At 34.8% G+C, this 15,419-nt stretch overlaps 1 protein-coding gene across 1 annotated transcript in view; it reads right to left on the minus strand.

Annotated features, from left to right (window-relative positions):
• The window catches only part of LOC145280056 (adenosine 5'-monophosphoramidase HINT3-like), a 123,256-nt gene extending 108,930 nt beyond the window's left edge, over positions 1–14,326 (minus strand). Inside the window, exon 1 of the mRNA XM_080131736.1 lies at positions 13,910–14,326. Within this exon, the coding sequence (XP_079987862.1) occupies positions 13,910–14,011 (102 nt within the window). The 5' untranslated portion in view covers positions 14,012–14,326. The remainder of the gene's footprint in view (positions 1–13,909) is intronic.
• Between the last annotated feature and the right edge of the window lie 1,093 nt (positions 14,327–15,419).

Raw genomic sequence — 15,419 nt, forward strand, 5'->3', positions numbered from 1 at the left:
AAACATGCACAATTCTTGACAGCACATTTTGCACTACGAAACAAGTGCAGTCAAGAATTGTGCATGTTTAAATGAATAAACGGTAAGATGATCAACATCTTGAAATTTGGAATAGCCTGGGTGCTCGGCATTGCCCAGGTGTTTGGAGGAGTATGTTGAGGAAAAAAAAAAAAAAAAGTGGTAGTAGGCAGATAGGCTCAAACCCGTGCTACAAAGGCGGAAAAGAAAGTGAAGGAAAACGTCTCAGCCGATGTCTCCAAGATGCGACCAGAAGTCAAAAGCGTTGAAATTAACTGACGTCGATCCAATAGTGGCGATGACTTGCTAAAATATCGGCGAAAAAAATCGACCCCTCCTTGTACAAAATGGCCAAGTTTAGGGTGAAGGACTTAATGTATTTGGCCAATTTTTTTATATTTGTCATCCGAGATGTCGAGCTTAAAAATGATACCGATCTTTTCAGGATTCATCGCCTCCGTCGAAAGTTTTTAAACAGACAGGTGAGATTTATATTATAGACTTGCTTTGGTGCTCGGCATTGCGCGGGTGTTTGGAGGTGTGTTTTGAGAAAAAAAAAAAAGTTGTAGTAGGCAGACAGGCTCGAATCCATACAGCAAAGGAGGAAAAGAACATGAAAAAAAAAAAGTGACATCTTTGCTGTTGCATCCATCGTCAACCCGGAAGTGACGAAGGTTTAAATTAAGGCTAGTCAATCGAAAAGAGGTGATGACTTTCAAAAATATCGGCGAAAAAAGCGACCCCTCCCTGTAGAAAAGTGCCCGGTTGAGGGTGAAGGAATTAATGTCTTCAGCCAAGTTTTCGATATTTATCATCTAAAGGGTCGGGCTTCCAAACGATACCGATCTCGAGAAAATCCGTCAAAAGTTTTAGGCAGACATACAAACATACATAGATACATACATACAAACAGACAGATGAGATTTATATTATACTAGCATGGGTGCTCGGTATTGCCCGGGTGTTTGTCGGTGTGTGTGTGTGTGTAGGGAAAAAAAAAGTTTTGGTAGGCAGGTAAGCTCAAACCCAAAGCTTTGAGGTGAAGACGGAAAAGAAAGCGCGATATCTTACCGCAACAGAGAAGTGAGAATCGTTCAAATTAAATGATTTAAAAAACGCAAGTGCATAAATGAACGTCTGCTTTTCTAGGTTAAATATCATGCCATAGGGTAAGGAAATACCACACTTAACTTTGGCTGCAAGCCAGTTTCTGCACGTATTTGTTTGATGTTGGGGAAAACCAGCTCCCTATAAAAGGGGGGTGTCCAAATGAATAGCAATTGTCTGATACGATGGGTTTTCCCCACATTGATCAAAGCTTATTGCTTTCGGGAAGAGTGCCAGGGAAACGCATTTTCTTTGAATACATTTGCTTTATTTATACGAAAAAGCCAAACAAACACGCAAGCGGAAGAAATAGCACGAAAATAGCATGGAAAAGTCGCTCAAATAAAAGATAGAAACGACCTCCTTTTGTAAATTATAGATATTATAATCTAGAGAGTATATAAAAAATTTCTGAGAAATGGTAACGGTAACCCCCCCCCTCCCCCCCCCGAAAAAAGCCTTTGCCAGACATACAAAAAAGGTGCACACACAAACACACATTTTCGCTTTTATAGATTATATATATATATATATATATATATATATATATATATATATTACCATTAGTGTATGAAGAAGCGATGCTCTTTGTGTAAACAAATCGAGCTTAGGTATTTGGACAATGTCAAAAAATTGTTAATTCACTGCCCACATAGCAGCACCCTAGTAGTGCAATGGTTAGAAGCTCTGACTGTCATATGGGCAGTCAGGTTTCGATCTTGGCTTGAGGTAGTTGCTTATCTAGCCGCACTGATAAGCTGTGAAACAGCAAAACATCACTGTATGTGGATGACATATATATATATATATATATATATATATATATATATATATATATATAAAGCTGAATGTGTGTGTGTGGTCACGAATAGGCTCCTATATGGTTGACTATTTTAAAAAACTGATTACATATAATGATAGAAGATGTATCGAGACACAGGAATGGGTATGTTTGATTTGGCAGAATGGTGGTTCATTAAAATTTTGGGGTCTGCGTTCGCGCCTGGTCCACAAAGTATGGAAATAAAAAAATTTTAAATTAAAAAAAAAACGTTTACAAGTGTTTTTGATATAGATGTACATAAGAATACTTTGATAAGTATGTTTTAACTTAAATAGGGATGGTATAATAAAATTGTGGGGTCTGCGATCGCGCATGGCCTCCATAGAATGGAAATAGGCACAAACTTTAATAAAGACTTTTCATATCTATCTGCGTAAGTATACTTTGATAATTATGTTTCAGTTTGAAGAAATATGGTATAATAAAATTATGGGGTGTTCGTTTGCACCTGGCCTCCATAGAATGGAAATATGTCACAGAGTTTAACAAGGTTTTTTAATATAGATCCACAGAATATTGTGATAAGTGTTTCAGTGTGAACAGGTATGGTATAATAAATTATGGGGTTTATCTATTTTATTTTTACTTCCATCATATTTTGGTTTGGTTTTGATACCCCCAAATTCAACCCAAATTTACAACCCTTCCTTTTCATAACCTATCATACTTTCATAAATCAGAGTCCATTTTCTGTAGGCTGTTTTTGAACCCCGTCAACGACAGGTACTTTTACTAGTGTATATATATATATATATATATATATATATATATATATATATATATATATATAAATTTGTTTTGGTTTGTATTAATATTAAAAACCTTTTTTCTATTTATTTAAAAAGAAAATACAACTTTCTTATATATGGGTCATCTGCAAATTTGAATATTCTTTTAAACATTCATTTTAATTAATTCCCTATTAGTTTTTTCGGTTTTCTGATGGGATGATCATCTTTAGTTAGCTATTAAATGTAATTATATTCATATAGATATTCTACATAATTTATACTTACATAATAAGGTTATAGCAAACACAACCCCCTTTCTATATATATTTATGTATGCATATAGATATTTGTTTAAAAAATTTTGCTGATCAAACTTCTGTCAGTTTTTGATCTAAAAACGTGAAACTTAATATATAGAGTATTTGAACTCATGCAAAACTTTATATTTCAGTTTTAGCCGGGGAAAATCGGTGCAAAGGTGTGAAAATTAAAAAAAATGGAATTTGCCAGGTGAAGGTCGAATGATGGCATTACGAATATGCATACATAACGTTATAGTTATTGGTTCATGTTTGAATTTTTAGCCTTGCAACAAACATGTCTTCATAGCTCAAACATTAATGCCAAAGGTAAAAGTAAATTGTAAGCTAAACGTTTTAGTTTCGATTCTCGGTGGTGGCACACAAGCCATTCTTTTTTTTTTTTTTTACTTTTTAAATCATTACTATATATTGGGTCCAATATAGTATAATAAATACGAAATCTGCATTAATCAAAATATCATATTTAAGCAAATTTTACAACTGGGCTATGCCAGACGGCCTAGTAGTGTATATATATATATATATATATATATATAAAAGAGTGTAGCCATCAACAATTGTGGGTTTTTTTAAAGGTTTTCATCATTTTTATTTCAAAATATTTTTATAACGCGTTTCGAGCTTAGGGTGTGCTCTTTTCAGATGTTTTCGTAAAAAGTTTTTCTTTAAAATGGGAGTTTGAAAAGTTATTTTTACCTCTGCTGATACTAAATGTGTTTTTCAGAGTGATGTGGTCTCAGACATCCTGTCTCCAACCGTAAGTGTTCAAAGTGTCCGGTGTACTTATGTTTGAATGATTAAGTGCATGTATGCATGCGTGTTTTGGTTGGGGAAAAAAAAAAAAAAATTGACCAATATGTGCCTGACGTGTTGGTGGTGGATGTGTGTGAGTGCATGTGTGAGTGTGTATGTGGGTATGTATATATGTATGCTCCTACATATATTTCTATGTATGTGCGTGTGTATATGTGTATGTGCCTGCGTGCGTATGCGTGTGCATGTGTACATGTACATGTATGTATATATATATATGCGTATGTGATTGTGTGTGAGTGTGTGCTATACATGGGGAAAGAAAGTCTTTAAAATAACCATAAAAAAAACATAAAAACCTTCACCAAATGGACCAAAAGCGCCCTCTTTGAATCTAACTTTGACCGGACACTTTGAAAAAAATCAAAAGATTTTGCACAAATAATGCACAAAGAAATGACGCAACAGCAACGTTGTTAGTTTCGCTCTACAGGGTGGAATGATAAAATTGTCACCCTAGAAAAGACGACCTGATTCCATTTCCGTTTGATGAAAACCGGTTATCTTTTTTATTGCAGGCCATCTACTAGTTTCCCAATTGTATACAAATCTCAAGAGCGATAGGAGCCTTCTATCATGTCTGAAAGTGACACAATGTTCAACGAGCGAGGTCAGAGATGCACCGCTGTACAACTCATGCTTTCTACTGATCCAAGTTATGACAATGGGATCGCTGGCAGTACCCTCAAAATGCATCACTGGATTGCCACGAATAACAGGGATGTGCCGAGAGTGATGAAAACAAAGTTTCTGGCCATTATTTTAGTCTTTGGTATGGTTTAAAGTGACGGCTACATCATGCCACCTCACATCTTCGAAGTCAGCTTTAAAGTCAACACCAAAGTGTACCTGGATGTGCTGAAGAGTGTGGTGATCCCCTGGTGCAATCCGCTGGCCGCTGGCAGACCCTGGGTGTGGCAGCAGGACTCTGTGCCAGCCCACAAGTGCAAAGAGACCCAGGCTTGGCCTCAGAAGGAGTGCTATGATTTTGTACCCTTCTCTCACTGGTCCCCCTTCTCCACCAACCTGAACCCCCTGGATTACTTTGTTTGGTCATATGCCGAGAACATCACCAACATGACCTCCCACGACACCAAAGTCAGCCTGACTGCTGCCATCTACCTAGTATTCGCTGAGCTTCCGCCCGCACTTGTGGAAAAGGCATGCTCCTAGTTCCGGACCATTATCAATGCAGTGATTGAGGCTGAAGGCAGCTACATTAAATAGATGTCAGCTCTATTACTGAATTGATTTTTTCGATAAGTTTTAAAATAAAACTGTAGTGTTGTTTTCTTTAGGACGACTTTTTTATCGTTCCACCATGTAGTGATTTTTTGGGTTATGCATCCGACACATTTGTTTTTGCTTGCTGCATGCAGAAGCAGAAACGACCAGAGGACAACAGATCCTGATGCCGGCTTCTCCTGGATTCTCACGGTTAGCTGCATAGGAGGAGTCTATTGCTGTTCACTGTGTATTGAATGTGTGTTCATAATATTGAGTTTACTTATTAATCTTGTGTAGGTTCAAAAAACTGTCCAAAATCAATTGGACTGCTTTTAGTCTTTTTTATTATTTTTTTTTACTGATTGGCCCACACTTATTAAGGCTAAAAAAACTCAAGGATGAAGTTTACTGAGATGGATTGATTGACAGTTGAATAATGAAGAATATGAGAGGATTTGAAAAATCTTTTGAAAATATCTTGCATTGATTATCCAGAAAATTGTTTGGAAAATGCGCAAAAACAATTTTTGGAACATTTAATTTATATTTTGAACTCTATTAATGACACTATTAAGCTATTAACCCATCTTTTGCATGCATTTAAAGGAATTTAAATTTTTTTCTCTCTTTCTCTATGTATGTATGTATATATATATATATATATATATATATATATATATATATTTCTTTTCCATTATGTTAGTAAATGTGCTTTCCTCTTATTTCTCTCACATAAGTAAAAAAGTGCTGAACAAAATCATTTCAAGTGTTTATGGAAAGCAAGAAAATGAATGACAAGTCTGAGAACGCTACCCAGAATAAAAATTAATTCCGGATAAAAATCCTACACTCTCTTTCCACAATAAGACGTTTTTTTCTATTTTTCCATTCTTCTTTATATAGTGTGTTTTGCCTGTAACCGTTGTGCCGTAGCGCTTTTGGTGTCAACATTAGCAAATAACTGTGGGTAACAAAGAGAACCATACAGATCAAACAATCCATGAGACCCGACCTTTGCGAGTCCTACACAGAAGTTCAAATCAGTTAACAACGACAGACAGTGGCCCACATTATAATAGCCTACTTTCCCTCCTTGAATACAATGTCAAACAAATAAACGTGGTTTGCTGCAAATAAAATCACTTTTTCAACTATTACGAGCAAAGGAAAATTATTAGCAATTATGTATTTGAAAACATTACAAGAATTCAAAGTTTTATTGCTTTTCTAGACGATCTACTCGAGTAATGTATATATACTAGCGGGACCTGTGGAAATTCCACAGGGGACTCATATGTAATATATTGATGTTGGCATTCTGTAGATGTTCAGTGTAAATGGAGACGCTCTGATATTATTGTAGCTTTTTTTTAAAACTGCAAAAGTATTTATCTAAGCTAGCAAGGATGCCCAGCATAGCCTGGTCATAAAGTATGCTTAAATATGATATTTTAATTCTTACAGATTTCATATACATTATTATAGAGTTAATGTTCTATCGATTTTTATATATTATAAAGTTGTGATTTCAAAAATAAAAAATATATCTATATGACTTGGGTGCATCAGCTTGAATCAAAACCAAAACCAAAACTTATGAAGAATTCTTGGAAAAATGACTTATTACAAGAAATGGAAGTCCATAACAATTAAACGACAGTCACCCAGATGTAAGCGTGACACACAAAATAACACACATGCTTTCCTATTAATATATATACTACACTACCCGTGACCCGTTGGGTCAGTATTTTATATTAGCTATGGAATTAATATATGAGCGTGACACTTGTGACGTAAAGAAAATAGTTTTTTTGACATAACAGAAACATTTCTATGAAAGTATATTAAAATGAAAAAAGAATATAGATAGATGTCTATGAGTCGTTCTGTTTATTATAATTGATTTTTTTTTTTTTTAAAATTTACAGTTACTGAATTATAAGTGGTTGGCCATACTTATGGGTAAATATGCACTGAACAGATACTATAATACTTATTATAGTTAAATTCAAATTTTGATATATCTTCTTTTTTTTTTTTTTTTTTTTTTTTTTTTACATCGTTCATTTCTGTATTACGTTTAAGTTATTTTAAACCCCACTCTTCCCATGTTAAATAATAATTTTGAAATAATAACGTTAATATTTCAGTGCCCAGGTCATGCGCACATGCGCAACCGGATGTCGTAAACCAGAAAGTGGGTTACAATCACTCGTTACAAGATCATTTAAGTTTTATAATTATATAGATTATAAAACTCTTTGGACCGTCCTACCGCCCTTGCTTGCATCCTGTCCATCAAAAACATTGTTGTCATGGAAACCAACTTGCGTTTAATAAAATTCACTTCTTTCCATAGTTCAACCATATTGAGTATAAATAAACTTCAGTCTTTGCTTAACTTGTAGACATAATTTCAATCATGAAACTATGTTTTGGTTTCGGTTTCGATTCTAGCTGATGGCACTCAAATAATTTTTTTTTTTTACTTTTGAAATCATGACTACATAGTAGGTACAATATAATAATAAATAATTGATTATAATAATAATATGAAATCTGCATAAATGAAAATATCATATTTAAGCATATTTTATGACCGGGCAACGCCGAGCGCCCCTGCTAGTGTATGTATGTGTTTGTGCATATATATAACTGGATTCGACATTAAATAACCGGAAAAAGGTTGATATGCTGTAAATCAAAACAACCAAGCCAAACCTGATAATAGGGGACCGTTTTAGATACCCATGTCAAGCTCTCTTCAGCCGATACTCATATCAGCTGAAGAGAACTTAATATGGGTATCTAAATCGGTCCCCTATTATCAGGTTTGAAACCAACGGTACCGATGACTTATCTAAATTTTTTGAAAATAAAAATATAAATAACTAGCATTTCAGCTCGGCGTCGCCCGGGTGTTTGGATGTGTATGTTCAGCAAAAAAAAAAAAAAAAAAAAAAAAGTGGTAGTGGGAAGGCAGGCTTGAACCCGTACCGCGAAGGAGGAAAAGAACGGGGAAAAAACCTGACGTCTTTGCGGTTACGACCACTGCCAAACCTGAAGTGACTTATGTTTATATTAAGGATAGACAATCGAAAGGAGAGGATATCTTTCAAAAATATCGGCGAAAAAAGTGACCCCATCCCCCTGTAGAAAAGTGCCTAGTTGAAGGTGAAGATATTAATGTTTTTAGCCAATTTTTCGATATTTGTCGTATGAAAGGTTGAACTTTAAGACGATACTGATCTTGATAAAATCCGTCGCCTCTGTCGAAAGTTTTAGGCAGACATGCAAACATACATACATACATTTATATATTGGTAACTAAAAATTTTCGACCCAAACCGATGAAAAACTTGCCCTATCTCTGAATACCCTTTATGTAAAATTTCAAATGTTTAGACCAGAAATTGTCTGAGTAATTTGGTAGAGACCGCAGAGGTCAAATTTTTTTTTTTAACTTTTACCCCTATTATGACCCCTTAAAATTTATTGTTTTGGGCTCAAATCAAGTTATTAAGTTAGATCCATGTCCAAGGAACCTATATCTAAAATTTCAAGTGTTTAGATCCAAAATTGTCGGAGGAGTTTGGTAGAGTTCTCAAAGGTCAAATCGTTGAACTTTGACCTCTTAATCGCCAAATTTCTGGCCGAAAACCGATCACATCGATTTTCCCAAATCTCAGTACCCTGTATATCAAATTTCGAGTCTGTAGACTTAAAATTGACAGAGTTATTGCGTAGGGAAATGTAGACACACAGACACACACACACTTTTACTTTTATAGATAGATAGATAGATAGATAGATAGATATGCTCTTATTTTGGGAATTTTTCATTTTAATAGAGCACTCTGTTGGAATCCTTTTCTCCAATATATATATATATGCACACACATACACACAAGGTGTGTTCCAAAAGTAATACCTCCTATTTTTTGTATTCTGCCGAATGGATCAGAGAGGATTGCAAATTGCATGGTTATGATGACTGAACTTATACATCCATGACCGGAAAGTTTCATCTCTGTTGTAGATATTGACGGTGTGAGACTCTAAGAATGCAACACCTTTCATGGATGTTCATCAGAAGCAGAAATGTGTTATTGAATTCCTTCATGCAGAAAATATTGTACCGATCAATATTCACCGATGTCTGTTGAACGTTTATGAAGCTGATGCAGTTGATATCAGCACAGTTAGGAGATGGGTTCGTCAATTTCAGAGAGGTAATAGAGATGTGAGTGACAAAGTGTGCTTCGAACACCCATGCACAGCCACCACCTCATCGCTGGTAAAAATGCATTGAAAATGGTAGAGACTATATAGAAAAATAAACTCGGAAGCACAAAAGGTTGTTTGTGTTAATGGTACCAATTTCCGTCTTCATACGGCTTCAACTTTTTAGTTAAAAAAAATAGGGTGCATGGTTTTGGGAACGGCCATATATATATATATATATATATATATATACACACACACACATTAATTTGGAACAAAACGCTAGATTTGATATCTAGAAAGTTTTTGTTTTTGTAAAGGAGGAGGTGTTTGATTAATACTGCTGGGGAGCCATGAGAAAAAATACTATTTTGTTTTTAAATCTTTTAACCAGTTTTTCATGGTAAACAACTGATGATCGCTACGATGATATTAAGACTAACATAAATTCTTGGCAGCAAACTGATTACAGCAGATTAACTGACTTACAATCAAAGGAGTTTTCCAACAGAAGTCATGTGAATGAAACTTTTTTTCTTTCTTTCCACATAGTTTTAAAAGTTGAAAAACTTCAAAGGTTATAAAAGATAGATATAGAGAGAGAGGGAAATATTATATTTCTCAAACTACTGGGTCTCTCTGGCTGAAATTTTGTATGAACCTTTGTTATGACAAAGTACGACGAATTAAGTATTCTGGTATCCATTCGATGCACAGTTAGGGATTAATAGAGATTAGTATTTAATGCAAAAATGAGCACAAATTTAATCCTATTCAACCACCAATTTGACATAAAGCATTCTATCTAAGTCAATGAGCTATAACTTTTGCCCATTTTTAACGGGCTCAAAAGTCTAGTACATATATATATATAGTAAGTTATAAAATATATATGGCGATTAAGCTACACTAAATATTCTGCGTTTCATCCACTCTAGGATTTTTCAGGCTTATGCGCATAAGCCTGAAGAGTCCTAGAGTGGATGAAACGCGGAATATTCAGTGTAGCTTAATCGCCATATACATTTTATAACTTACTAACTAGATCTACCTACATATTGAGCACTTTTGAGGTAAATACTTAAAGTTTACGCATAAATTTATACTTTCGTATATTAATTTTATGTGAGTAAATTAAGTAGTTTATATATATATATATATATATATATATATATATATATATATATATATATAGAGAGAGAGAGAGAGAGAGAGAGAGAGAGAGAGAGAGAGAGATATAGAGAGAGAGATAGATAGAGAGAGAAATAAAAAAGGAACAAACCAAGTTATGTGTTCATCAACGTTTCCTCTTTATTTTGAGACTTCCTCTGGATGAAGTCTTGAAATAAAGCCGGAACGTTGATGAACACATAACTTGGTTTGTTCCTTTTTTTATTTCTGTATTTCGTCGGAATACTAATTCCATTATTTTCATCATATATATATACTAGCAAGATGACCTGACATTGCCCGGGATTGAATGATGATCAACGAGTGTTTCACACTCCCACATTTTTATTGTCATCAAAATCGATGAAATATCCCATTTTCCAATCAAATCTATTAATTGCCTGCTCTAATTGGAGACCTATCGCGATGCACCTGGAGAAAGTTTCACATGCCTCTCACAATATATTGTAATCTACATTGCACTGTAGAGAATCTGCTATTGGTTTTATAAAATTATTTTTATATATAATTGCTTGCATTAAAGTTTAAAATGAAAAAATCAAGTATCATTGTGAAATTGTGCTTTACACAGAAACATTCATTTTGAACACACCCCTGTCATATAAAAAAACGTACTGTTGATTTTATATGTTGGGCCTTTCAGCATGTGCGGTAATAAAATTTCTCAAATGCACTTGTGGTGTTAGGTTGTGTAAGGTGTAAACTTTGGTCAAAAATCGCCTGTTCTTTCATCGGATTATTTCGATTATCTGTACTTATCAAAGACATTCCAGCACAAAATCTATCTAAGAACACTGCCAGGCACATAAAGTCCCTGCATGTGAAATTTCATAAAAATCGACCCAGCCGTTTTTGAGTCGATAGGGAACAAACCCGCAGATACACAGACGAAGTTCCTTTTACATAATAGTAGATGATATATATATATATATACACACAGCATAATCACGTGGATACACCAGTTCTCCTCAGATCACCGAAGTTAGGCAACGTTGAGCCTGGCTAGTACCAGATGAGTAACCATTTGGGAATTCTAAGCGCTGTATATAATCTCCGCTTATCTCGGCATTGTTTTCAGTCATCCTGAACCTCCACTTGCCACTGGTATTTAACAACACTGATTCATGAAAGGTGTGGTTGGGAATTGTGCAACTCTTGCTACAAAAATTCCATGTGCAGGCATTATTGCAGTGGGTAGCCATAGTCTTTCATGGCTGACAGAAGCTACCATATATATTAATATATATGTATATATATATATAATTTTCATTTTATCGAATCGTGTCATCGTTCTGGGTCCGTGAGAATAGACTTTTACCGGTTGCCATTATCGTATCATGTGAATTTTCAAAAGATAAAAATTGGTAATAAAGTACACACGTAAATCAAATTTAGCAACATAGTGATACCGATTTTGTTTTGATATATTTAGAAAAAGGGAGAGGCAGAATTGAACGTCTAAACTAAACAGTACAGAGTAGAGAGCACATCGTTTAGTGATGTGTGAGTGTGGGGTGGGGGGCTCCAGATTGTCGGTTAACAGTTATGACAAAGGTGTTTTTGTTTTAACGGTTCAACAAATATCGGTGAAGGTACAGAATAATTAACGAACCACTTTAAGACTGGATTTCTAAAGGTTCGACAAGCTCGATTATAAAAAAATTACCGGTGCTTGTGCAGTTTACGTTCTGTGCCGAAATAATAACGTTATTTAAAAATCTATTCTTAACATGGAGAGTAGAGTACTGAGGCTTTACTTTCACCTAACAATTTAATAAACAAGAAATACAGTAAAAAGTGAATTCAACTTGAAAATTCTATCTAAAAATAAATAAATAAAGGTATTTTTTTAGATTAAGGTCCACCTCCACAATTTTCTTTTAAATGACTTTTATCGGTTTTCGACTATGCTGAATACGAAAATCTCATTGAAATTTTGCAGAAATAAGTAGTTATCGAGATATAAAAAGTTGTTTTATGCATTGTATTCTTTGTCGGCCATCTTTGTTGCGCGCGTAGATTTGTTTATGGCGCGCGCACGCGCGTAAAAAGATAGCCACCAAAGAATACAATATATAATACAACTTTTTATATCTCGCTAACTACTTATTTCTGCAAAATCTCAATGTGATTTTCGTATTTAGCATAGTCGAAAACCTTCGTAAGTCGTCATTTAAAAGAAAATTGTGGAGGTGAGGTGGACCTAATCTAAAAATTTACCTGAATAAAATAAATAGCACAGTTCATGAACTGCACAAACATCAATTTATCGTTGTTTTTTTTTTTTTTGTTTTTTTTGTTGTTTTTTTTGCGCTTCTGAATGGAGGGACGGAATCACTTCGCTGTTCTGGCTTGGGTACTTACTTTATAGCCGGTGTAATGACATTACGTTATAAACGAAAGGGCTTCAGTTACCTCGGTTATAAAGTGATCATTTTACAATAAAGACGGAATAACGAAGTGTACTACTACTCCTCCCTTTAAGAACATGTTTTTTTTTATTTACTTCAATCATCTCAGCCAGGACATTTTTCCCCTCGGCGCCAAAGCCAACATGGTATAAACCACTTGGCACTTCCCTGTTGACGGCAGTATGTTGTTGGCCCTGTGCCCCTGTGCAGTTCTAGGAGGTCCATCCTCCCAGGCACTGCCTTTTCTCTTTGAGAAGGGAGTTAGTTAGTTGCTAATCGCTTCAAGCGCTTCTACCGGGGAACACCTATGGAGCTGCCCAGGCATATTTTGTAGATCTGAGTGCTCCCCTCTGGGGCGTTGACTTAAATTAAATCCCACTTTCTGACCCTTGTGTCAGATCTTCCCGTCGTGGGGGGGGGGGGGTATTTAGTTCTTTCCTACTGCAAGAACTGCGACATCAGGGTCGGAAAATGGGATTGTGAAGTCAGCAGCGGCAGCGCAGCCCAGAGCGCCCCCAAGGAGGGGCAGGGGGCAGGGGCACTCTGACTTGTAAAAAGTATCTGGACAGCCTCGTTGACATTCCCCAGTAAAGGCGCTTCCGGCGATTAGCAAGAAACGAACCCCTTTTTAAAGAGAGACGGCAAAAGCCTGGGAGGATGGACTTCCTAGAATTGCATAATCATTACAGGAATGGTCTAATTTCAGTTGATTGGGAGGGGGGGGGTAAATAATATATGAAACGTTATCAATAATTCCTTTTCACTTTTCGTTTTTAATTGTTAAAACACGAAGCGGCTCATATTCAAAATTTCCATCCCAAACTTAAAAAAAAAAAAAAAAAAAAAAAAAAATAGAAAAATCGGAGCAAATTTTAAAAGTAAACAATCCGCTCTCTGCTACGCTATTTTCGTGGTAGAAAGAAAAAAAACCATAAACAAAATTATGACAAAGTTAAATTATAATACAAAACAATTTAAAAAAAAAAACAATTGATTAAATGTCATCAGTTTACTAACCTTATAAATAACTTTTTCTTTGTCAACCGTCCCGTTAACAATATCACAAAATATACATTTTTCCGGCAGATTGCTTTCGGTGTTGGCGTTGTCGTCAGCCATATTGATGCTCGTATCCAAGGGAGATCACTCTAAGTCAACTAAAAACACTGGTTTATCGCAAACGAATAAATATGGAAGATATTTTCTTTTTTCGTTTTTTATATATATATTTTTTTTATTTCTCCAAATGTTTTATTTATTTTTAATTGGCTGAAATACGCGGCTTCCTCTTTCCGATCCTTTTCTACGTGTAAACTCAATTGACAAAAAAAAGTATTATTTTAAAATGTAATAAGAATAATTACAAATATTTCTAAGTATGATAATAATTAAAAAAAAAAAAAAAAACAATAGTTGATTATTAAATAAAGAACATGTTGATAATCAGAGATTTTGTTAAACTTTAAGAGAGAGAGAGAGAGAGAGAGAGAGAGAGAGAGAGAGAGAGAGAGAGAGAGAGAGAGAGATTTCACAACAAATGAAATTCCCGGAAAAGTGGGCGTGGCTTAAATTTCTATAGAGGTTAGTCTTGTTTTTTTGTTTTTTTGTTTTTTTTAAATGACTGTCCACACGCAGCAGCATAAATTATAAACACGTTGTCGATTTTTATGGTTAAAAAATAATGCATATTGATGATTGTGCAGAAGAGGTAACAAAAAACACAACAAATAGAAAACAAATAACTGTTACCAAACGCAATAAAATTTACTTTTCAACTTACCTGTATAATTTTACCTGTGTTCAGATTTCCAGATTTATTATGTATGCATTCGCTATCGTCACTTTTACTTAGCCAACCACGCATGCTTCCATATATGGCCGACAATTTTGGTAGGTTTCAACATGATAAAAAAAAAATTCATGTGTTTGGCTGAATAAAAATGACAATAACAACCGTTAACGAACTTCAACGAACAATCTACACATTAGAAACCGAACTTTTTCCTTCTTAATTTTTACCCTAAACTAACCATAACCTAACCCTAACTCTACTCTAAAGTCAGTTTTGTTCCGTTCATATTGTGGAGTAGCATCAGAACAAAAGTAACAAACTCTCACCCCAATTCCACACACAGTGATCCCTCACTATAAAATCTAAATTCTTTTACGGTTATTTTTAAAATATAAATCATTCTTTATATTCCATCCTAAGCCACGCTAGTCTACTATATAAAGCAAAGCCAGTTGGATTATCAAAGATAAAGCTTGATATTTGATACTACGCGGGTTGTTCTAAAAGTAAAATCTTATTTTTTAATTCAAAAACAAAAATGTTGAAGAACTGCAAAGACGAGAGTAGTGTCATTAAAACAAGCGACCTCTTGTGCTCCAGAATTTATTTTTCTACATAATCACTATCATTCGCAGTGCACTTTGGCCGGTCTTTTTTATGCTTTGGTTGTAAAAGTTGTGAGCACGCTTTGTCACTCACATCTCTGCCGCCATTTTGAAATTGACGAACCCATCT

The sequence above is a fragment of the Euprymna scolopes genome, chromosome 7 (genome assembly GCF_053919585.1).
Source record: "Euprymna scolopes isolate OS-2025 chromosome 7, ASM5391958v1, whole genome shotgun sequence".
Lineage (NCBI taxonomy): Eukaryota > Metazoa > Mollusca > Cephalopoda > Sepiida > Sepiolidae > Euprymna > Euprymna scolopes.